The sequence below is a fragment of the Babylonia areolata genome, chromosome 24 (genome assembly GCF_041734735.1).
Source record: "Babylonia areolata isolate BAREFJ2019XMU chromosome 24, ASM4173473v1, whole genome shotgun sequence".
In the NCBI taxonomy this organism is placed as follows: domain Eukaryota; kingdom Metazoa; phylum Mollusca; class Gastropoda; order Neogastropoda; family Buccinidae; genus Babylonia; species Babylonia areolata.
Window position 1 is genome coordinate 7,541,611 of NC_134899.1, and position 24,899 is coordinate 7,566,509.

Below are 24,899 nucleotides of genomic sequence, written 5' to 3' on the forward strand. Positions count from 1 at the left end.
CGGATGTAAGTGTGTCTTTGCTCACATCATCTCAAAGAACGCAGCTCGAATGTTAGTCAGTGATAACAAGCATGAAGGTCAACTGCCCGGGTTACCTACATGATAATGTATGTCCTAAAAGAAGTGCTCCAATGAGCACATTTTAGAAGCGTTTTTGCACCACTGAGAAAACCGTGTTTGGGGTAGCTTTCATTGAGTGCACCGGCGTAACTTACACTGATACTGACAACTTGACACCGGTTTCATGTTCCACAACGAGAGGGTGATCTAAACCCAAGAGTTATGACCAAAGCCTATAGACTGGATTATTCCTCAATGCAAGGCATATATGATTGTATATTTTTAAATAGATAATATGGTTATTGCTCCAGTTCTCCCTCTCGTTACACTGACCCAGCGGTATTGCTGCATGTCGATCTAGTCTACATTTCTCACCAACTCAGTGTGACAGCAGAAGCCAGGATGGAGCTTCAGCACAAGGTAAAGCGATGATATTCAAGTTGTTTCAAGTAATTCCCAGCAATTAGTCAGTGCAACATCACGCTGAGTTGTTGAAGATGTGTAAAATAATCAGTTATGCAGCAGGACACAGTGTATATCCGTCTTCTTCTTCTTCTTCTTTTTTATTTTTTTTAAATTTTTTATTTATTCTTAACAGATAGTTAATGCCCCTTCTGCCCTTACAGGTTCTACCGTGACCTGACGGCACAACCACCACCTTCCCTATTAGAATATAATTGGACCCACCCACCCCACCCACCCACAATCCTTCACAAAGCGCCGGTTTTGAAATGAGTGGATGTATGCCATATCAGATGCCTGTTCAAAGTACCTTATATGATGAACAGGACCATGAACCAACGAGATGAAGAAGCCATTGCCAATTAAGCTTTACAATTTGCCCACACCCCCTTTTTTATATTAATTAATCTAATATTGTTATTTTTCTCCCTCTCTCTCTCTCTCTCCTGTCTGTCTGTCTGTCTGTCTCTGTCTCTCTCTCTGTCTCTCTCTCTCTCTCTCTCTCTCTCTCTCTCTCTCTCTCTCTCTCTCTCCTTGCACATGCAGACCGTACTTGGCTCACTGAGAATGCCGAGCCAAGCACGGCATCAGTCAAACTATTAACCTGCGACACAGAGAGAGAGCGGAGAACGCTGAACACTGAAATGTTTAACGATGTCATTAACTGTAGTGACGTCAGTAGTATATATAGGTACTTATCAGAACAAAGGCCTTTTGTTCGCCGGCCGGGTGCAAAACAGATAAAATGGAACAGAAAGGCAAAACAGAATTGAAACAAAATAAACTAATAAGAGATTAGCGACACTTTGGTATTATCATGATCCATTAGCTTAAAGTACATTGACAGGGGGGTAATGTGCCTTTTTTTTTTCCAGTCGTTCGTCTCTCTAGTAAGGTTTGGACAGTACACATTGGAAAACAAAGAACATATAAAGCATACAATACTGAAATATTTTACGCATGTAACATCGACACACATCATATCAATACAAACACATACTAAAATACACATAAATCATGAAATAATTCTTTATGCCTGAACATCAAAACCCATCATATCAATACGAAAATATCATAATGTATATTGCCGAGATTGACCATCCAAATGTAAGCCTTCCTTTTTATCTATGCTTTTTTCTTCATTGAACCCATACTAATCTTAATTGGTTAATGAGTATTGGACCGATCACAGAGAGAGGGGGAGAGAGAGTTCTTACTCACCGCATGAGACTGAGCGGTTGGTGCAAATCTGGCTGGGGCAAATTTGACGTGGGGATACATTTAGTATCACACACACACACACACACACACACACTGCACGAAGGGAGATCACTTATTTTGACAACAACACACAGCCACACTATTTTTGAGCGCAGCCTATCGCCAATCGTTCTGGATTAACCCCTCCCACTTCAACACCAGCATGTCATCTCTCACCCTCCGAAAAACAGAAAATCGTTCGCTTACATCTGTCACCAGCCAAATCTAGTCAGCGTCAAGTGATCTGGAGCCCTGCAGTGTAACGCGTGTTTGGGTTATCGTCTTACAAGCCACTTGAGTCACCCGTACTTCAACTAGCAAATAAAAGCAGTCAACAAATCTTTGAACAACAGCACGGCTTATATATATGAGAGAGAGATTTTCTCGACACTCGAGTGACAGAAAAAGGTTGTTTTCTCACATGGAAATCGGGATGGCAGGACTTCTTGTTTGTGCAGTGGTCTTGGCAGTCGCTCAGACAGTTAGCGGTGAGTGCAAAAGGTGGAAGATTTTTTCTTTCAAAGTCTGGACGAGTTTCATGTTCCTTTCATTAAGGCACAAAGAGTTAAGCAACAAACGAGTATTATTTACTCAGGTTGAGAGAAAAGCAAATAAAAAGTAGAATTTTGCTTGGACAAAGTGGAGTCAGATCAACTACAAGTTCTTTAAACAAAAATGTCGGCTGTCAAGTGTCACTGTTGACATCAACATGCATATACATACATATATATATATATATATGTGTGTGTGTGTGTGAAAACAACTCCAACCGAACAAACTTGACCTTAAGGGTGTAGACACCAATAGGTCGTTAAACTCCAACAACGAGTGTGTGTGAGGGGGGACACATGGATGTGTGCATACACGCCTGATTCATAGTGGTCATTTATTTGAGTTTTTGTTGTTGTTTTTAGGGTTAATTGTTGAGACAATTGCTTTTCTTATTGCTTGTTTGGAAGTTAGGTGTAAATTTGTGTTATTGTGCATAATTATAGTTTTTTCACTTGATATTATTTGTTCTGCCCTTATGTCATTCAGTGCAACCAGTAGAACTTCTAGAAGTCTGTCCTGCAGTCAGTGCGAAGTTGTGTGTGTGTGTGTGTTTGTGCATGTCTGTGTGAGTGTGTGTGTGTCACTGTTCTTGAGAGAAAGCACTTTGTTTCAGTGTACTATTCTGGGGTGACAACAACTAAGGCAACCCATGTATCAGTTCAGTTTAATTTAAGATACTTCATTGTGCATGGGTGGGTGTGTGTGTGTTTGCTTGGTTTTTGTAGTTTGTTTGTTTTTGTTTTCATTTCATTAGACGGAATGGCTCAGTGGAAGTAGTATGGTAACACAGTGTAACAGATAAGAACACACATTGAAATTCATCTTGAACACTTTATCAGTGAGATCACTGAAGCTTAATAATAACTGATGAAGGTGACTGTCCCACAGGTTCCTCATCACGGCCCAATGTGTTGTTCCTGGTGGTGGATGACCTTAGGCCCAAACTGGGCTGTTATGGAGAAAGTAACATGGTCACGCCCAACATAGACCAGCTGGCCTCAAAGAGTGTCCGTTTTAACTACGCTTATGTACAGGTCATACATAATCTGAGTGTATTTGTATCTCTCTCCCATTTTGTTGTTGCTTTTTGTGTGTACTGTAAAGTCAGTGACTGTGGTCTTTTTCTGTCTTGATCTCCTCCTCTTCCTCCTCGTGCAGCATTTTCTTTGTCCTTCACTGTCTTTTACTTTCTGCCACACATATCGTTTTTGGGAATGTTTAATGTTTTGAAGAATGATTTTCTTGCTATAAATAGAATATCCAAATAAGAAAAAATCATGAATATAGAACATGAAGGATATTGATCAATCTGTATCTGATCACAAGAGGTATATGAAAATACCTGCTTTGGTTACCATGGCACTGATGACTGGAATGCCTTGATATTTTAGGTTTACAAAAGTCATGCCTTGGCATCAGAGGTATACCACAGTGGAATTCTTCTGCCCCAGCCTGTCTGACCCTAACCCAGAAATGATTGTGGTGTGGGGATAAATGACTCTGCAGTAGTGCAGGGTCTCCTGCAGGGGCTGGCTCAGTGGTAGTCTCTCCTTAGACTGCATTTAGTCAGTGGAAGAACAAGGCTGAACATAGAGATGTATGGATGGGAGATTTGGGATGATCAGCTTGAGAGATGTCACTCATGGGTGACTGAGCTGCAAAAAACAAACACACATCAAATATAGCCATGAACATTGCACCCTTTGACTGGCAGTCATATGATTTTATCTTCTTCAGTCAACCATGATGTGCTGCTTTGCTGAAGAGTCTCTGTACTACAAACCATGCCACACTAACACACTCATGTTCAATCACCCTTGAAAGTTTGCCAATGTAACAGTCACCAACTTATCATGTCTAATCAACAAGAAACAGGCATTCAGTCTCACAGTGACAAGGGCCACAATCATGCAGTCAACACTAAACCATCATTTCTTTGAAAATTAGGAATACTAGACCTACCATTTGACAAACATGACTTGTGCAGTTTTTGTTGGTGTTTTTCAGGACAATGTGCATACTCTATCCAGAAAAGCTGATATACCCAATGAAGACATGAGGAATTATGTGAATAACAATGGTATAGTGTACCAACTAAAATGCTGTATCCCTACCAATATGACAAGGCAAAACAACACCCCCCCACCCACCCACCCCCCAAAAGGACAATAAGTATATATTTCTTTTTCATACATTACTGAAACAAATGAAAATAAGATGAGAACTTGGTGGGTTTTTTTTAAAGGTATGCATTACATTTTTACTTACCATAGCTCTGGTAACTGAGAGATTACTGTTCTCAGACCTGGACAATCACAGAGATCTATTACGTCGATAAAACTGAAAGTTCAACTTGTCTGACCTTGCTGATCTCATAAAAATTAAAATGTTTTCATTATCCTCTGATGAGCAGGGTCTTTATTTGCCTGGCTTCAGACAACGTTTTTTCTGTTCATTTGACACAGCAAGCAGTGTGTTCACCCAGTCGAACCTCCTTTCTGACCGGCCGACGTCCTGACAGTACACGGATCTTTGATCTCAGGCATTACTTCCGTCAGCTGGCTGGCAATTACACCACTCTGCCGCAGCACTTCAAAAACAACGGCTACATCACACAGTCTGTTGGCAAGATTTTCCATCCAGGTAGATGGCTATGCAGGGTTAGTGCGGAATGGACAAGTGTGTGTGTGTGTTTTTCAGGGGATGGAAAGGTTAGGTATGTATACATTATGTAAGTGTGTGTGTGCATGTGCACACGTTGGAGGAAATGGCAGGGTTATCTGTACACACACACTTTCTCACACACACACCCACACTCATGTATTTGCAGAATGTCTTATACATGGTTCAGAGTAGCTGAAATTAAACAAACATATACTAGATTTGAAAGTTTGATAAACTTAAAATGAATAATTAATCAGTTAACTGATCAGAATGACTAACCAACCTATCAAGGCTTTATTCATCTTTCATTCATTGGCAAAAAAAAAAAAGGTATAGAAAGGAGACTGGAGAGTTATAGAGTTGTATGAATATACTGAGAGAAAGAGAGAGATTAACAAATCAATGAAATAGTTATGTTTAGAAGCAGCACATCTCAGATTGCTGTAATTAAGTGCACTGAAGAATGGAACTGTGACAATAAGCCAGTGTCTTTGTGCACACAGGCTCAGCATCAGGGTTCACGGATGACTACCCTTACAGCTGGACCTATCCAGCATTCCACGCCCCCACCAAAAAGTACACCGGAAAAAAGGCAAGGAAAGAAGATAGCAGACCCGACTGAGAGACGTCCACATACAAACTCTCACTTTCTCTCTCTGTGTGTCTCCTTATCTCTGTTTCCCCTCTCTCCCCCCCACACACGCACGCACACACTCAGGCAAACAAACACACGCATGCACGCACGCACACTCACACGCTCACACACACACACACACGCACACACACACGCACACACTCACACGCACTCAGGGATGCATGCACATGCACACACATAATCACACCTGTTTCTTCCTCAAACACAAAGTGGCCACACATGAAAGGAATTCTTTATATTTTGGAGGGGAACTAAAAAGTGGGCATGCGTTATCTTTAATGAGTGGATTGAATCTGACATTAGTGACAGGCATGAGAAATGAATCACATCTGAAACCAAGCATGATGATCAGAGTTATAGTGCCGTGTGATCAGGATGATACTGTACAGTAAGACCGGCACAAATGAAGCCCTAGTTGTTCAAGCAAAATCTTGATTTTTTTTACCATAATCACAGACATAAGCATAGAAAAAAAAAGGGGGGGAAGCCAGATTTCCAAGACATTAATGTGATTACATGTCCTGCAACATAAAACTCATAATGTATTTTACTGATATTTTGGTGAGGAAATTTAAAAGGATGAGCCATTGTTCTGCTTAATGGAAGAGCCTGAAATTGTGAAAATGACATTTTTTGTGACAGTTTTGTCCAGTTTGCCTCAGTATCACACACACACACACACACACACACACACACACACACACAGTCACACAATTCAGCAACATCACTGCATATTGAAATCAGTATGTATTTACATACATACATGCTTCAGTACATACATATATTTGTTTTTCATTTATACACTCATTTATTCATTGATATTTGTGCATCACACATTCATATGTTTGTACACCATACATTCATTTCTTTTATTTGCAAGCAGATTTGCCCAAGACCAGACGGAAAGCTGTACCATGATGCGGTCTGTCCTGTTGACCTGAACACAGTGCCAGGGGGTTCTCTGCCGGACATCCAGAACACTGACTACACCATCCAGTTCCTCAAGAACCGCTCCATGGACCACAAGCCGTTCTTTGTGGGCATGGGCTACCACAGGCCTCACCTGCCTTTTGCCTATCCCAAGGAGTACCTGGGTATAGTAACCACTCCATCCCCCCCCCCCCACCTACCCCACCCCACCCCCACCCCATCCCCACTCGCTCTTAGATTTTAAAAAGTTAAAGGCAAAACGTTAATAACCTTTTATGGCCATCAGGGCAGTGTATTCATATCCAGTGTGCCGAAGGCTCAGCATAGGAAGGCTGGGCCCAGTCTTCTTGCTTTGTCTGCCTTTTCACCTTACCCAACCAAAGGCAGGTACCAATTCTGAATGGAGTGAGGAAAAACCAGATTGAAGTGCCTTTCCTAAAGAACAACACCGTGCTGAAATAGGGCCTCAAAACCTGGTCACTAGTGAACACTGAATCAGAAATCCATCACCTAACCGACTTTTTCACGGCGCCTCCTCATCGAGATCGTGGGGTAAAACTGATGAGTCACATGCAAGCATGGACTGCCTCAGACCTCACCTGTCTTTCACCTATCCGAAGGGGCATCTGGGTACATAATGCACTTTCATACCCACCCTTCTGGATAGTGGGGTAAAAATGGTCATGACACATGTGAGCATGGACTGCCACAGGCTTCACCTGTCTTTCACCTATCCCAATGGGCACCTGGGTACATAATGCACTTTCATACCCACCCTTCTGGATAGTGGGGTAAAAATGGTCATGACACATGTGAGCATGGACTGCCACAGACCTCACCTGTCTTTCACCTATTCCAATGGGCACCTGGGTACATAATGCACTTTCATACCCACCCTTCTGGATAGTGGGGTAAAAATGGTCATGACACACGTGAGCATGGACTGCCACAGACCTCACCTGTCTTTGATTTATCCCAAGAAGTACATCCCCCTCCCAGCCCTCACTCCTAAGTAGCATAGTAAAGATAATCACGCTCACAAAAGCATTGACTACCACAGGTCTCACCTGGGTTTTATTGTTCCCAAGGAGTACCTGGGTATAGAATACACCCCCACCCATCCTCAACTCCCATCACCCAAGAGGAGGAGAGTGATGTATCAATGGTAAAATTCAACTGTCATGACTTCTTGAAAAGCATCAAACAACAGAACATAATAATTATGAACAACATGATTTTATATAGAGGGCGCTAGCCAGAGGGGCAAAGGGGAGGTTACCTACTTCTGGGAGGTTATCGGCCGTAGCTACTTTCGTTTTCTCTGCATAGGTGGATAGTAGTTTGCACAGGACAGGAATGTCAGACCCCTGCCGGAGTCTGCACTAGTGGGTCACGGTAAGTATGTTAGTTAAACGTAATTTTAGATAGAAAATTTCCTATAATGGTGTATGTAATGATTGATAATGATTATTTATTCATTGCCAGCAGTCATGGCCACAGGATAATGGAGAAGTATCAGTATCGAGAAATCACAGTGAATCAACATTTTGTTTGATACTGTTACAGAGTTTACATCATGTGCTAGGACTCCGGGTATTCTGTACTAATTTTGTCCCATGAGCATGACAGCTTGGTGACATGTGATGATTTGTGGTTAACAAAAGGCAAAGCAGCATTCAAACAATGCACAAAAAAGTGTTTGTCTTCATTATCTATTTTACACAATTGCTTTTTGTCTCCTGCATGTACTGTAGATTCTCTCTCTCTCTCTCTCTCTCTTTTTTTTTTTTTTTTTTTTTTTTTGTCTTTTTTAACAGTGACACTCAAAGTAAAGAGACACAACAGACATAGAAGACCAGTCTGAGTGTTTTGCATGTTCATGTGTGATACTGAAGAGGAATGGGGGAGAGTGCGTTATTCTTCCATTTGGGGCGGATGGAGGTTTTGTAGATTCTCATTTTCTATTAACATGCATTCTGATTCTCTTTTGATGTTGGCAGGAATTTAGGGAACACTGTGGATTGAATGCCATTGCACAATAAATCAATTAAAGTCTACATTTCATTTGTGTTTTGTTATATTTCATGTTGTGTTGCAACATGTTTTCTTCCTTTGTTTCTTTCTGTATTTATCTTCTTTGATTTGCAGACCTGTATCCACTCTCCAAGATCCACTTGGCTGTGAACCCTTTCCGCCCACCATGGCTTCCCAATGTATCCTGGACACCCTGGGATGAACTCAGGTCTTATGAAGACATCAGTGCCATGAACATCAGCTATCCTTTTGGCTCTGTACCTCTCCATTATCAGGTAGCCAGTCCATGAGAATGGGGGGGGTGGGGGTGAGCAAGGGAATGAAGCAAGACTAACTTTGTTGTTTTGAATTTCAGTCTTTGCTGAAATTTAAGCCCCCTTTTTTTCAGCCTTTAGACAGCACCTTTTTTCTACCAAGAAACTATGATTTAACATGAAAAAAGATGGATCTTTGCATTAAGTTTTCTTCAAGAACTTCAAAAAAAAAAAGTACTGCACTCACTGTACTGCATTGATAAAAGACGAACGAGACAACAACTGTACTGCATTGATAAAAGACGAACGAGACAACAACTGTACTGCATTGATAAAAGACGAACGAGACAACAACTGTACTGCATTGATAAAAGACGAACGAGACAACAACTGTACTGCGTTGATAAAAGACAAACGAGACAACAACTGTACTGCATTCACCTTATTGACGGGAACATGAACTTAGATTATAACACAATGAAGCAGTCCACTATTCCTCAACAGAATCGTACTTTTAATAGCAACCTTATTTTTGCATGCATATCATTTGCACAAAGCAGTATTTGTGAGGTAAGTTATGATGATGGGATTTGCATGGATCTGCTCTCACGCCACCCTCATTATCACTCTCCCCTGCTCTCCTACTTCTCTGTCTGCGTTTGTGCATGTGTGCGTGAATGCAAATGCTGATTGGGCTTGTTTGATGGGAAGCATTCTTGGACATGATCATACATTCATAAAACATTCACATGTTTTATTTGTTCACACAATTTTCTGTGACTGATTCATTCTGTTGGCCGTTGCAGCTGAAACTGCGTCAGAGCTACTCAGCAGCTGCCAGCTACACAGACGCTCAGGTGGGACGTATTCTCCATGCTCTGGACCAGTTTGGCCTGGCCAACAACACGATCATCACCTTTCATGGTGACCATGGTGTGTATAGGGGGCACAGTCACTTCTGTTTGTACTGGAATACTGAACAATTTTTTGTGTGCAGTTTGTTCACATTTTGGTGTAAAGATGTAAAGATGTCTCAAAAGTGACCTTTGTTGAATGAGGCAATTCTTCGTCCGCTCAAGCTGCATGGTTCTGATGACAGAGTCTGAGGACTCTTCCCACCACAAGAAAATGAAAAATGTGGTGACAGTGACCAGGAGGACAGGCGTAGAAACTGTCTTGTTGCCACATGCACAAGTCAACAGACTGAACATGGTGGGGTCAGGGGTGTTGACACTCATTTTGTGCTCATGATTATTCCTGTTTTCCAATACATCTGCTAAAAAGCATTAGCACACTAAACTTAGAAATAGCATATCTAAACTCAGTTACCTACTTTCTATCATTAAGGACACAAAATGTGGTGATGAATGGGGTCCATTCAGGCCTGAAGGGCAATATTTTTGCATGTTTTTTGTCTTTTTTTTTTTTTTACAACTAGTGGTTTTCTTGCAATTTCTTGGAGGCAGGCTCAGGCTGGCTGGCAGATAAGGCTGAGGCAGGGGCAGTCACATAAGTGTTCAAATGTTTCCTGCAATAACCAGAATGACTATGATTAAGGAAAAACTCTGACATCAATGTTATGATTAGCCAAAGTTTCAGAAATTTCTTCACAGAGTTGGCAAATTTACTCTAATATTAGCCAGTCCTGTGCAGACAGTTTAGTTTTACACTAACTTAATAAACAAGTGATTCTTATTCTTATTATTATTCTTTGTCATTTACACTTTGAGATCAACCCATCGAAATGAAACGTATGGTCTTTCCTTTTTGGAGAGCTTCCATAGCCTGTGTAACGTGTACGGTGATGGTTGTTGTGCAGATTTCCTGCCTCATTCTCTGAATAAAGTTATTCACAAGGATAGATTATTCCCCTTCTCTTATGCTCAGCTTCTGCTTTTTGATTTGGATGTGGTGAAAATACACATGGGAATAAATCTTTGTGAGAAAAAGATATTGATTTATATGCCTAAAAATGTGTATTTTTGTATGTGAGTGACACAGAGAGGGGAGCACAAGTGTGTAGGAATCTTACTGTATCAATAGCAACGAAAAAAATCATTGCTATTGTACTATATATTCAATTTTGAATATTGTGTTTGCATCATTCCTTGCCAGTTTTACTTGTAGTATGCTTTATTGAGAATTGATATATACATCTCAGTGACTTACCTGTGGAACTATTTCTGCTCCAGGATGGCAGTTGGGTGAGCATGGAGAATGGTGCAAACACACCAACTTTGACATCGCCACCAGAATTCCCATGTTCGTCTATGTTCCTGGTGTCACCTCAGAGAACACCTCCCCAGGCAAAATGTTCCCCTTCCAGGATGCCCTGAGCAAGACTCTCAAATATGAGCCAGTGAAGCAGAACTCTGGTCAAAGTTTAGTCAGTGATGCTCTCACTGAAGCTGTGGATCTTTATGCCACAATCTCTGAACTGGCTGGCTTGGATGTCCCCCCCACCTGCCCCAACAACCCCTTCCAGGTGGAGTTCTGCACAGAGGGAGCCAGTCTGGTGCCTATCATCAAGAACTTGACCTCCCCCACCAAGAGCGCCCCCCTGAGGTGGAAACCAGCCGTTTTCAGCCAGTACCCCCGCCCTTCCTTCAACCCCGGCCACGACAGCATAAACCCAGTGCTGTCCCACATCCGAATCATGGGGTACACGATGCGCACAGCACAGCACCGCTACACAGAGTGGCTGGCCTACAACCACACCACCTTCACGGCACACTGGGACCATGTAGAAGCCCAAGAGCTGTACGTGTACGCCTCTGACCCAGATGAGAACCTCAATGTGGCCTATGTCCCTGCCTTCCAGGACCTGGTCACTGCCCTGTCCAAGCAGCTGCGTGCAGGTTGGAGGAGCGCTCTGCCAAAGCCTTGAGTGCTGTTGTGATTGTGAAACGTGGGACACTCACTCAACAACTGTAAATTATGGGGGACTGATCAAACAGATTTGTAAATGATTATCTCTGATAGAGCAGGATGGAGGATGGCTGATATTGTAAACTGCAGAATGGAGCATAGCTTTGCCTAAAACAGTGGGTTTGGTGTAGATTGTTTGGTTTTTGTTTTTGTTTTGTTTTTTGTTTTGTTTTTTATTTTCTTTGTTTTGTGTCTTTGATATGGTGACTAACTCTGCTCAAGATGGATGATATTGTTCTGCGTATATAATAAGCCTTTGGTGCAATACATATCATGAAATAGTGGAGTAACTCTAACGTAAGACAGAAGACAGCTCTGAGCCAAAGCCACTAGAGTACTATTGATTACAAAATATGGTAACTCCTGTGGTGGAGAGTATGGCCTCAGCGACAAGTATGACTGTACAAAATGGTGACTGACTCTGCACAGGATGGAGGATAGCTCTGCTTTAGCCTCACACATAACTGTAAATTATGGGGGACTTTGTGTAGGATTAGGACCAGCTCTGCCTGTATACCTTTAGTATCTTTAGTGGTGTTTTATTCTGTGCAAGATGAAGGACTGCACTTAGACATAAGTGTAACATAGACTGTAAAAGTATGGTAACCGACTCAGTTCAGAGCTACAAATAGAAAAAAAGAGAGGTTCAAAATGAGTTATAAAAGTAAAAAAAAAAAAAAAAAAGAGATTCACAACTCATAGAGCTAGTGAGGCAAGACTCAAAATCAAAAGTACAGGTCAACTGTATGAGCGAAATACAGCAAGTGATCACCTGGGACCATAACAGTATCAGAGTGCTGATCAAATATGTAAGAAAGTCAGCATCTTAATTATGTTTGCATTGTCAGCAATTAATTTAATTATTCAGCATTGTCAGCCATTTCAGTATTCAACATTTCAGCATTTGTTTTAATAAGAAAGAAATACACTTGTGGAAGTCCCTAATTTGAACACAACCTGAGGATTGTTCAAAAACAAGAAACAACTCAGTGCTGATGCAAAGTGCAGTTTATTTGTGTGAAAGAACTACACAAGAATTATTTGAAACTTGTCTGCATTTGGGGTTTTGTTTGTTTTTTGTTTTTCTTTGCTTGTTTTTTATTTGTTTTTTGTTTGTTTCTTTCTTTCTTTGTTTTAATCTTATTCAGTACATGAAAGTCAGCTCTCTGATCATTCAGCATTCTGCATCAATTTAAGAAGAAATTTTTTTTTTTTAATCCCATACTGAACATAATCGATTTAACTCTTTCATCCCTGCAGCATGGTTTTCCGGTTCACAGGAATTTTACCCTTCATTCCTGGAGGCCGGAAAACCATGCAGCAGAGAATTTCTCCATTCCTTCCTGCAGCCTGGAAAATCGGTTCTCGCAGTAAACGCTTTGAACTTCCCGCGAGTCGCGTCATCAGCACGCGTCATCTATCCTTGACTGGGTCACTTGCAGGGCAGTGTTTATGAGTGGAATGGATGCCAGACACCCCCCCTACCCCTCCCTAGGCCATGGGAAAGTGGCTGCCACTATGTTCTTGCCGATGTGCTGTGTAGACAAACGGACACAGAAAAATGGAATGTGTAGAAAGTTCGGATTCTGACCAGTTTTCTGATGATAAGTTTTACAACGCTCTAACAGATAATGATTTCAATCTGTTTCAAATGAATGACGAGGAGAGAGTGCAATTAGCTGTTGCTACAGAAGCACAGATAGCAGGTTATGAAAAGTTCAAAAAGTAACAAGTGAGAAAATTGTGGTGTATATTTGTGCAGTATCTGGCATGACTGCTTCAAGGTATATCACACACGTGTTACCTTTGTGAGGCATATTACGTGATGACTGACACAGACATGCATATTTAGAGAAAGTATCGTTTCTGAATAGTTTTTGTTCAAGAATTGTGAAGATAATGATCCGATTCTGGCTCAGTGACTGCTAGTGGAGTGAAAGGAGTATGCTCCCTTTGAGACAAAGTTCAAATCATTCATGTGATGAGGACAATAGCAGTGACAATTGTGACAGTTTTCATGGATATGACTAGCAGTGTGGCACTGAGATACATATGAGGCATTACTTGGTGAGTACCTGCATGATGTGCATACTCTTCAAGCAAAACACTGTCCTGCATGTGATACATACTTGCATGCATTGTGTTTGACTCCAAAGTCACCTGTTTTACACCTGTCACCAGAGATGTCACCCTATAGTGTCAACAGGGTCTCACACAACTTCTCACATCAATTCTTTACACAACAGTACATGACAATCTTAGTGTACTGTTATGAGTTGCATTGCCTTAAGTCTCCGAAATGAGTATCCTGCTCCATACTTTCTTTCTCTTCTCTGGATCCAGGAATGAAGGGAATATACATATGGTAGGGATCTTGGAACAAGGGGGAGTAATGGTTCATAGAAAAATAGGAACAAAAGAGTTAAAGAGACAGAGAGTGGATATGGTTTTGTCCTGGAAGCTTCTTGAAGAGTTGTGGAAGAATCTATTGAAGGGTCCAGTTTGATGCAGATAGTAAAACTGTGTAATAAATCTGTTTCTGTGCCAGATCAAAGCAGGTATGACATCCTGTAATTGTTTGATGGCTTCACTGTTGGCCAAACAGTCACAATCACTTCTTCAGTCTCTGATTTTGTGAAAAAGGTGGGGATTTTTTTAAGGTTTTCAAACATATAGAACACAAGAGAGAAAGCACTATGTGATTAAAGGATGTTGTGATAGTGGATGGCCTACAGGGAATATCAAATTTCCTTCAGAGCCAAATGCAGCTCCATCAAAAAGGGTAGAATGCATGGAACATGAAGGAAACCATTGCTTTGGGTGGTGGTTTGTATTGCTGGAATTTGGAGGGGGTGTTGGGGGTTGTGGTGAGCTTTAAAATGAGTCTCAGAATTTAGGCACACACATGCAAATGCACACAAACACACATGCTCACACACATCAATACACACACACACATTCATTCACGTGGTGATTCACCTTCTAATTTATCTTGGCATGGCAGCAAGTAGTCTGAGCACAAGTAAGCATCTGCTTAAAACTGCATGCAGGTTAATCAAAAGTATTGAATAGAAATACCTTTATTTTATACTTAAATAAAGATATTTCTGGAATTTGACATGTTTTTGGAAGTGTGTTCCATTCTTTGCTTCCATTGAACGATAGACTCATTTTAAACAGATAAATGTTAGGTTTATGGACAAAAGCTCTGTCTGATTTATGCTGGAACTGAAAAAAAAATTATTGATTTTAAGCACTGTGGGCATGCATTATGAACAATCTAATGCATCATCATCTTTTTCATTCGTGGGCTGCAACTCCCGCTTTCACTTCTTATACACAAGTGGGCTTTTACAGTGTATGACTGTTTTTACCCCTGCCATGTATGCAGTCATACTCCTTTTTTTGTGAGAGGGGGTTGGGGGTGGGGAGGGGGGTTCATACTGGGTATGTTCTTGCTTACATGACCCACCGAACGCTGACATCAATTACGGGATCTTTAACCTACGTATTTGATCTTCTTCATGTGCATACACACAAAGGGGGTTCAGACACTAGCAGGTCTGCACACCTGTTTGCCTGGGAGATTAGAAAAATCTCCACCCTTTGCCCACCTGTGACCAGGATTCAAACCCAGGACTCTCAGATTGAAAGTCTAACACTTTAACCATTCATTGTTGCAACCGTCAGTCTTACTGCATATGAATCAATGTATTATATCAAACAAATAAATGAACAGGTAATGTGTGAAGTTCTTTGTACATATTGTGCACAGATCTATCTGGAGTATTCACATGGCTTAACATCCTAATGGCATGTTCTTGTGAAGAGAAAAGTGGTTTCAGGGCTGGAAGAGGACATTTACCCCCCAAAAGTCTAGCAACAGCTGAGATGAGAATGGATACAAGCAAAATGAAATACATGTCTAGAGAGATAATCAAGAAAGTGTTTGATCTGTGAAAGTTGGAATACACTAGAAGACAACTAGTTGTTTTACAAGGCAATGAGTTCATTCCTGCCAGGAGAGGTTTTGGTCAGTGATAATGCCTTGTAACTTTTGCTCAGTGTTACCTTCACAGCTTATATTGAGGTTCCTTCTTGTTCTGTCTTTTCTGGCGTGAACGAATTAACATGGAATCTATCTATTCAGGGTGAACAACCATCATTTGCATTGTATCAGTTTGCAACAGATTTCATGCTGATATACAGATGATAACTTATTTCATCAACATGATGACTAGCACATTGTATTGATGTACTGTCAGCAAATAAGCTGCATGTTGCATGTTGAACAGATAAGGGTAAATCATTAATATACGTGGAAAATAAGAGAGGGCCTAAAATCGACCCTTGTGGTACACCTCTTGGAACATGCCTTTTTGGAAGAAATAAAGCCTTGTGAATAATGATAATAATAACAAAAAATCATAACTTTTCTATGGCACGATGTCCATTATAACAGCTCCTTGTCAACAAAAAACATCCAATAGACAGATTGAATGCAGTTTTCTAGATGACCTAAAAAAAACGATGAGCCGTTATTGTCAATTCCATAAATCTTCCATTTTTGAAGCAGTATTTCTTTGTGACCGTGTATTGTAAACCTGCTGGGTTTTGATGTCAAATGAAATATGATTATGATTCACACACACACACACACACACACACACACACACACACACACACACAACATGCACACATAGCATGCGCACTCAGTATAAATTTTTTTTTTTTAAATTAATGCACTCATCTTGTTCACATATATTCTTATTCATGTATATATTTATTTGTATATATTTATTTGTTTGCTCTTTACGGAAGTATTGGATGACATGTTTTTTTATTTGCAGCCTTTTTTAATCATGCTCCCTTTTAAAATATTTTTGGACAATTTTTTCACGTGTTTCCTTTTGACATACAATAAATATTGAATGAATTGTTTTGTTGAAGTTGTGTGTTTTTTCTCAGCTAACAAGTTTTCAGTGAGAACATTCTCACTCTCTCACTGGCATACTTTTAATTCATGATTTCCTGTGAGTTGGGTTGAATTCAGTGACAATGATTTTGCATTTTGATGAATTTCTTTCTTTGCAATAGTCTGGATGGTTATCATGATGATTACAGGTAGTCAGGGAAATGTAAATCAATCATGTCAGTAAAGATGACAAGACAAGAAATCCCATCAACACCATAATTAGGGGGCAGTGATTTTGTAAATTAGTTTGTTTCAGTTTCTCAAGGAGGCTTCACTGTGTTCTGACAAATCCATATGTGCTACACCACATCTGCAGATGCCTGACAAGCAGCATAATCCAACGCGCTAGTCAGGCCTAGAGTGCATGCATATATATAAACTGCATGTTAAACAGATATTTCCAAGTTCAAAGAGGCACTCGCTCAGCAGCACAAGGAAAAGAGAATGAGAAGAAAGGCCCCAGCCCAGGCAGACAGACCAGCGTCAGACTTCATCTGTGCCCTCTGCCACAGGGACTGTCATTCCCGTGTCGGACTGGCCAGCCACACCCGACGCTGTACCAGAATAAACACCTAGAGCGCAACTCCATAGTCTTCTGAGACTGAAGGATGCCTACTGCAGAGTCGATTTTGACCGAGGACAATACTTCACTTGCTGTGGGTTCATTTTCAGTGTGCCACAAGCATGCAAAACATACATGGGATTTCAGTTAGATTTGTGTTTGTTTTTCTTTTTATCACAACAGATTTCTCTGTGTGAAATTCGGGCTGCTCTCCCCAGGGAGAGCGCGTCGCTACACTGCAGCGCCACCCATTTTTTTGTATTTTTTCCTGCGTGCAGTTTTATTTGTTTTTCCTATTGCAGTGGATTTTTCTACAGATTTTTGCCAGGAACAACCCTTTTGTTGCCGTGGGTTCTTTTACGTGCACTAAGTGCATGCTGCACACGGGACCTCGGTTTATCGTCTCATCCGAATGACTAGCGTCCAGACCACCACTCAAGGTCTAGTGGAGGGGGAGAAAATATCGGCGGCTGAGCCATGATTCTAACCAGTGCGCTCAGATTCTCTCGCTTCCTAGGTGGACGCGTTACCTCTAGGCCATCACTCCACTCATGTCTCATCCGAATGACTAGATGCTCTGTTTGATTTTCCTGTCAAACTTGGGAGAAAGGGTGAGACCAGAATTTGAACCCAGACCTTCACACTCACAGACACCGTTTAGGAGAAATCAGTGGATGCCTAAAAGTTCTGCAAATGAGCAGGATGGTTTCAGCATCCCTCGAAGGTTCTTTCTTTTCTTTTTCTTTTTTTTTCTTTTTTTTTTTAATCTTTTTTTTCTGGGTTTTTTTTGTTTTTTGTTGTTGTTTTTAAAATTCCTTCCATCATCATTTTTCTCCTTTCTGTTCTCTTTTCTTTTCTTTTTTCCCCTCATGTTTTTAATCTGTCTTCTTCCCAATGGCATGTTCAAACACTTACAAGACCATGCAACATATATTACACATACATGATGGCACAGACACCGTTTGGAATAATTTGTTCCTTGTTGAAACATTCTTCCAGGGAAAGGTAAGCATTTACACTTGACTGGTCATCTCAGTAACTGTGTGAAATAATGCATATCTCCAGGCAGTTCTTGATTTGAATACATAGCAGTTATTCTTGTTTTTAAATAAGAAAATCATTTACCTTTCTTATAAACCATCAAAGATTAACTGCATTAGAGAAGTTGATAATGTGCTTCAGAATCAGTGTTGTTAAATTGTAGAATCACCAGTTTGTTTAGCAATTACAAATCAAGTACCATTTTGTTCTGTATTCACTTGCTTCCAATATTGTAGAATATATTCAGTGAGTATTGTTCAACACAAAACCTGAATAATGTTCAACAGATGATATAGTTGCCACTTTCAAAGGCATTTTAGATCGTTGATGAACTTCTGTAAGTCTTGGCCACATGATGTTTAATCTACCTCACATAGATGATGAATGTATATTTTGACTCTTGAACGATCAGTTAAAACTGAGTGAGCTGTAAACTTAGTTGGCTGCTTGACTGCCAAGAGAAGTCAGAAGTCCACTTATATATCAATCAAATGAAAACTTAAAGTTTCAACAATGTGATAAGTCTGACCACATTCAGATATCCACATTTGACTGAATGGGTAATCATCTCATCCATCACTCAGCCGAACCTTCTCTTACAAACATACAGTTCATAAAGTGGACCTGTTTTATCAGTTTCACACACACACACACACACACACACACACTGTATGAAAAGAAACTTAACAGTTCGTGATGTGCTGTCCCGGCCAGTGACAGCATCCCGAATTTCATACAGAGAAATCTTGTGACCGAAAACATGTAATGAACACATTAAAAAAAATTTGGAAAAGAGAGCGCGCGCGCACACTCACACACACACATACACACACACACGCGCGCGCTTTTTTTTTTTTTTATCAGCAATATCATGTACAAAAGCCATAAACATATATATCAGTGACACAGGCACACACTCTCTCTCTCTCATACACATTGTGTGTACCATTTCAAACAAACGACAAGCGCCGCTCTGAAGTGTTGACACAAGCGCCTCTGCGTGCGAGTAAAAACGAGCGCAGACGGTTCTCCTCTTTATCGCCACGAAAGATTGAAAATAGGCCCCCCCCCCTTTCATCACGTGGTTCAGCTTCGCGCCAGACGCAGGGGCGTTGCCAACGTTGTGCCCACACAACTCATCGACGATCGTGTGATGCACTCAGGCACCGCTTGACGACTGAGAGGGAAGGAAATAGAACAGTTTGTGCAGAAGGCGGAAATGGCAGAACAGCAGCAGCAAGAGAAAACCCAGTGGCCTGAACTGAAGGGGAAGGTAATGTGATCAGTTGTACATGCAACCCGGTACATCCTTTGACATAAACTGCTACATATACACTCCGAATATACGCACATACGTGAGTCTGTCCGACGTCACTGTAGACACCGGTGCCGTCACCGGCGTCGGGTTGCAGTGTGTACCGCCGTCACGGTACTAGTACAGGAGCGCCGACGACGCCGGCATACACTGACTGAATATACGCACGTACGTTTCTGCATGTATGCGCACGTATGCGGGCATCCCCCTCCACCCCCACCCCCACAGACAATACACACACCTGCCCAGAAAGGCTGTGGCGTCTGACCGAGAAGACACTGAGGCCCGGGCTCGGCCAGTCAGGGAAGCGAACAGAAAATCAACGTTCAGTCAAGTTCCCTATCTTCTGTGCACATAGTAACCGACGTATAGTACTGGTTTTGCTGGTTTGTTTTGTTGTTGTTTGTTTGTCTTTTGCTGTTGTTGTTTTGCTCATCACTTTCCGTTTGGTGACCAATGATTGTAGCAAGATTTTTTTCTTTTTCGGTAAAAAGATAGCGGCGCATTTGCGTTGCAGTAAAAAGATTAACCTGCCATTGCTATGACGATTTGCAGGTTTGATGGCAAAATGTATATAGCTAGGTTTGTGACTGGTTATTGACGTATCCAGCATAAAAGAACTGAGGCTGTTTTAAACAGTACAAACATGTTTCCCGTTTACAAATAACTATTTCGATCTTTATCCACTCGAAGAGGCAGATGAACTTAGTGATTTGATAAACTACTTTCTGTTTTGTTATTGCCAGTGCAATAAATATAACTTCACAAAAAAAAACTGCCAAAAGTATTAATTCTGCTGATTTGCGCGGTATATATATATATATATATATTTAGATCAGTGGCAGTACAAGGGTGACCACATTTTGACACAGCAGGTATAGCCACAGTATACGTACCCAAGCCAGTTCAGTTTTTGCACCCGAAGCCATTTGCAAGTCACTTTGCAAACTTTTATATTTGAGTGCTGTTCATGGGGAACGTTAACAAACATAAGGAATGGTGAGATCTCATACCGCGGCAAACTGTCATTTGTGATCTTGCACGATAACAGCGACTTGCTTCTTGTCAGTTGACCCACTTTCTCCACCACGTTGCAATAACCTACTTTTGGGTAACATGTCGGAATAAAATTTGAAAATAAAAAGAAGCTTTTGGATTTTGCTTGATCAGACTTGTTCAGTTGATGAGCTTCTTCTCCGCCGGGGTATACTGTTGTTTGACATGGTTTTACAATATTCTGGATATCGCTGATATGATTGATTGTCAAATTCTTGATGAATGCGCTTCATCCGAAGCAACTGAAAAAAAAGAGGAATATTATAATGCTTCTATCCTGGCTTGATGTAACAAATGGATTCAATGATTTTCACTGAATGTAAAAGTAGGCCGGTTGTCAGGCTAGATTTCGGGCTGGCCTGGGCAAGAATTTTTGTTGTTGTTGTTGTTAATGTCGCTGGTGTTTGTCAAATAGCAATATAGCAATAGTTTGGTTGGTGTTTTTTTTTCAAGCTGGCTTTTAAACATGAATCAGCAAGCTTGATTATAATGATATTTTCAATTGTGTTCGAAGTTCATTACTGTTTTTATCCCCACACCCCACGCGCATTCTTTCCCATTTACCCATCCCCACCCCCACGCCCCAAAAGAGTTTACGATGGATGGTGTAACGGAAGTTTTTTTTTTTTTTTTTTGTTTTTTTTTTTAAATAAGAAAATACATTCATGATAAATTTACTTTGTGATAAAAAAAAAAAGCACCCACATCTTATGCCTTGTAAATGTTTCATTCATATATGCTCAGTGTGATTGTGAGTTGCAAAAATTGAAGAAGACAGACAAACCTAATGGAATATATATATCTAAGATATAGATAATTCAGGCTCAGCTGGCCATCGGTCTTGCCAAACGAATCCGGGAGCGTAAGTGAATGAATTCCATTACCAATGAATAATTTAAATACACCTCCCCCCACCCTTTCCACTCGCCTTTTTTTCCCCACGTGATAGAAAGCTTGCTTTCCCATATCAAGAAAAGGGTCATTGTCGAGCTCTCGTCACTTAGTTCATGGTGATAATAAGCTAACGAACACTTGGATGTCATGCTTAATTTCCCATTCGTTGTTGTTGTTGTTGTTTGTTGTTGTTTGTTTGTTTATTTGTTGTTGTTTTTTCCTTTGTTAACGCCTGATATTCCTGCTGTTCGTGATCTTGACTGCTGGACATGATGTCCAGTTGTTGTTGTTTTTATAAATGGGCTGTAAAATATTCCACCTACTTTCATAGATTAAAGACCAGCTTATTCTGGTTTCTTAAGAATCAATAACTTGTTTAAAAAGAACACTGCTGTTGATTAATTCATAATGATATGTATAGCTTTTTTTTTTCCAACACACAATTCCATGGAACTGAAAAACACTGAGTGATCTGAAAGCGCGATATTGCATTGAAAAATGGAGAGAGACAAATACAAAGGTAGAAATAAAGAGACAGCAAGCCGGGATGATGACATGGACAGAGGAACGGTGCATGTGTGTTTGGTGTATGAGAGAGAGTGGGAGGGGACTGCACGTATGTGTTTGTAAGAGAGAGAGAGAGAAAGCGAGAGAGAGAGACCCAATTTATGCGTGCACGCTTATGTGTATGTATTTGCTGCTGTGTATAAATCACGGACTTGTGTTCCGTGATATAAGTGCGTCTGGGTGAGCCTGAGCCGACGGACATGTGCGTGTGTGCATGCACTGTTTGTGTGATTGTGTTCATTGAACTTGTGCGTCCCACAACATAGATAATTATATTTTTCTATGATCTGCATGTGGTTTTGTTTTCAGACTTACAGCGAAGCAGAGGCCGCCATAACGAATGATAACCCCAACTTACAGGTAGGCATACATGACGTGGATAAGATGGGGTGGGAAGCAGGTTTGTCTACTGAGCAAGTTTGTCTAACTGCTGCCGGGTATGAAAGGTAGGGTATGCATGTTTGTGGGGGGTGGGGTGGATGTGTGTGTGTGTGTGTGTGTGTACGCGCATGAATGTGTGTGTGTGCTAGTGCACACTCACATATAGAATTATGGTTTATAGGTCTACGTGTGTATGTGTGTGTGTGCGTCCGTGTGTGTCTCCTTGCAGGTGTTCAAGGTGCCGGACGGAGCCCCTGTCACCATGGACTACAGACAAGACCGGGTCCGCGTCTTTGTCAATGATCAAGACGTTGTCGTCTCAGTTCCCATGACTGGATGACGTCTGAGGATCGCACTAGCGCTGTTTCCGTGCCATCAACACTGCTTAACTAACCTCTTCACATTAATCTGCTTAGCGACAACGTTATAGGCGTCTCACTCCACCCCACCCCACCCCACTCAAACATTCATTTCCTACACCGTTGTATCCATTATCGTCAAGCTTCTTAAAAAAAAAGGGGGGGGGGGGGTTAGAATCGACTGAACATATACCCACCTGATAGGTGATTGTTTCTTTATCTAAAAAATAAAAGAAGAAAAGAAAGGTTAGAATCATACATAGCTGAAAGATAATGATTTCTTCATTTGCATACTTCCTGTTATTCCCACACCCCTCTCTCCTCCTACCATCACCTGTTCCTCCCATTTTTTCTTCATAATTTTAGTAATCCAAATTTGCAATATGTTCTACTTTTTTTTTTATCTCTCCCCTCATCACTGACTGCTTCAAATGATGCTTATGCAATAAAATTATGCGCCGATTGTGGATGCATGTTACATGATTTTCTTCTGTTTTGTCAGTGGAATTTTGACTGAATACTGGATCTGTGTATGTGTCTGTGTGTGTCTCACTCTGTCTCTGTCTGACGATCTGTCTGCCTCTTTCTGTGTGTGTACCCCCTACCGGGTACTTAAAGAGTATGGACCGATTGAAATTTGTTGCTTGTTTAGTAATATGATGTGGGGCTTAATCAAGACTCCATTCAATGATATTGATCGGTTGTATTTGTGATATCAGAATAACGTTATAATCTCAATATAGAAAATAAGTGTAGCGAGGTCTGTGATACATACAGAGTACAACCAACGGTAAAATTTGGCATACAACAAATAGTATATCGATATCAATTCAACAGTCATAGCAAAGCAATTCCGATTAAAAAAAAATCACATCTCCACTATTTGAAACACACATACACGTACGCGCGCACGCATACACTGCACCCATGCACCCTTTCTGCATTAAGCGGACAATGTATTATCAAATGATAAAGTCAATATGAAGTGATACTAAATTTTTATCTAATAAGGCAAAGTAGCATCAATTAAGAAACATCCATTTGATTTTTTATAAAAATATCAATTACATAAGTAAAATTTGCACCTTCTCCAATCCTGAAAAAAGTGGAAGCGTTGGAATTTTTTTTCTTTTTTTTTTAATATCACTTCCTTCATTTTGTCCCTGCTTACTGTTAATCCTCACTTATTGTAACAGCGGTCACTTCAGTAGTCCGTTCAGTTATGTTTGTCATTCATTTTTAGTTGTTCAGTTGACATAATGAAAATATCACCAGCGTAGATTAAGCAAAGTAGGTATATATACCTACTTGAGACAGGCTTGACTCGTTTAGATATGTGGTGTCTGAATCCCGCACATTGATACTGACAACAAAAGTGCATGCTTAGAAGGGTAGCTTTCTAGGCCAGCATACGCATGTTTGACTGTAGTTCGGGTCATCAGTGGAAGTTTCATACACCGTTTAAATCTATTCCTTCCTACGAACCTTCTACCGGCTACCCCCGTCTCTCTCTCTCTCTCTCTCTATATATATATATATATATATATCTCTCAGTCTCACACTCACACACACACACACACACACACACACACACACACACAAGTGTGTGTGTGTGAGGGAAATCTGGTTCTCATCGATGTCATTAATTTTACAGTTTGACGTCTGAATGCACCTAAAAGTCTCTCTCTCTCTCTCTCTCTGCAATGGAATTGTTAACACACACACACACACACACACACACACACCGTGGCACACACACACACACACACACACACACACGTACACCCCCGCCGCCACCACAGACTACAGAGCACCGTAATGCCCCAATGCAACCTCACCCAACCGGTGACATGCGTTACCTACATAGCATGCCAGTTTACATCTCAAACCCAACGCAATGCATCATTCACACACCCACTACCTTACGCACACAGAAATAGAGAGAGGGGG

At 40.9% G+C, this 24,899-nt stretch overlaps 2 protein-coding genes across 2 annotated transcripts; both read left to right on the top strand.

The window, feature by feature from the left end:
* Nucleotides 1–1,870: 1,870 nt before the first annotated feature.
* On the top strand, nucleotides 1,871–16,521 carry LOC143298541 (iduronate 2-sulfatase-like). The gene is made up of 8 exons (XM_076611406.1): nucleotides 1,871–2,270; nucleotides 3,223–3,368; nucleotides 4,800–4,977; nucleotides 5,502–5,590; nucleotides 6,537–6,747; nucleotides 8,732–8,892; nucleotides 9,678–9,804; nucleotides 11,064–16,521. The coding sequence occupies exons 1-8, from the start codon at nucleotides 2,150–2,152 to the stop codon at nucleotides 11,756–11,758; spliced, it is 1,728 nt and encodes a 575-aa protein (XP_076467521.1). The 5' UTR covers nucleotides 1,871–2,149; the 3' UTR covers nucleotides 11,759–16,521.
* Nucleotides 16,522–19,460: 2,939 nt separating this feature from the next.
* LOC143298782 (uncharacterized) lies at nucleotides 19,461–23,432 on the top strand. Its single transcript, XM_076611737.1, has 3 exons — nucleotides 19,461–19,650; nucleotides 22,519–22,569; nucleotides 22,820–23,432. The coding sequence occupies exons 1-3, from the start codon at nucleotides 19,597–19,599 to the stop codon at nucleotides 22,928–22,930; spliced, it is 216 nt and encodes a 71-aa protein (XP_076467852.1). The 5' UTR covers nucleotides 19,461–19,596; the 3' UTR covers nucleotides 22,931–23,432.
* The last annotated feature ends 1,467 nt before the right edge of the window (nucleotides 23,433–24,899 follow it).

What these genes read in the sequence shown, in the direction of transcription:
- LOC143298541 (XM_076611406.1), top strand. Translation starts at nt 2,150, where the DNA reads ATGAGAGAGAGATTTTCTCGACACTCGAGTGACAGAAAAAGGTTGTTT. An exon ending in AGTCGCTCAGACAGTTAGCG is followed by an intron (nt 2,271 to 3,222) that starts GTGAGTGCAAAA and finishes ACTGTCCCACAG; the next exon opens with GTTCCTCATCACGGCCCAAT. An exon ending in CACCTTTCATGGTGACCATG is followed by an intron (nt 9,805 to 11,063) that starts GTGTGTATAGGG and finishes TTTCTGCTCCAG; the next exon opens with GATGGCAGTTGGGTGAGCAT.
- LOC143298782 (XM_076611737.1), top strand. Translation starts at nt 19,597, where the DNA reads ATGGCAGAACAGCAGCAGCAAGAGAAAACCCAGTGGCCTGAACTGAAG. An exon ending in GGCCTGAACTGAAGGGGAAG is followed by an intron (nt 19,651 to 22,518) that starts GTAATGTGATCA and finishes TTTTGTTTTCAG; the next exon opens with ACTTACAGCGAAGCAGAGGC. An exon ending in ATGATAACCCCAACTTACAG is followed by an intron (nt 22,570 to 22,819) that starts GTAGGCATACAT and finishes GTCTCCTTGCAG; the next exon opens with GTGTTCAAGGTGCCGGACGG.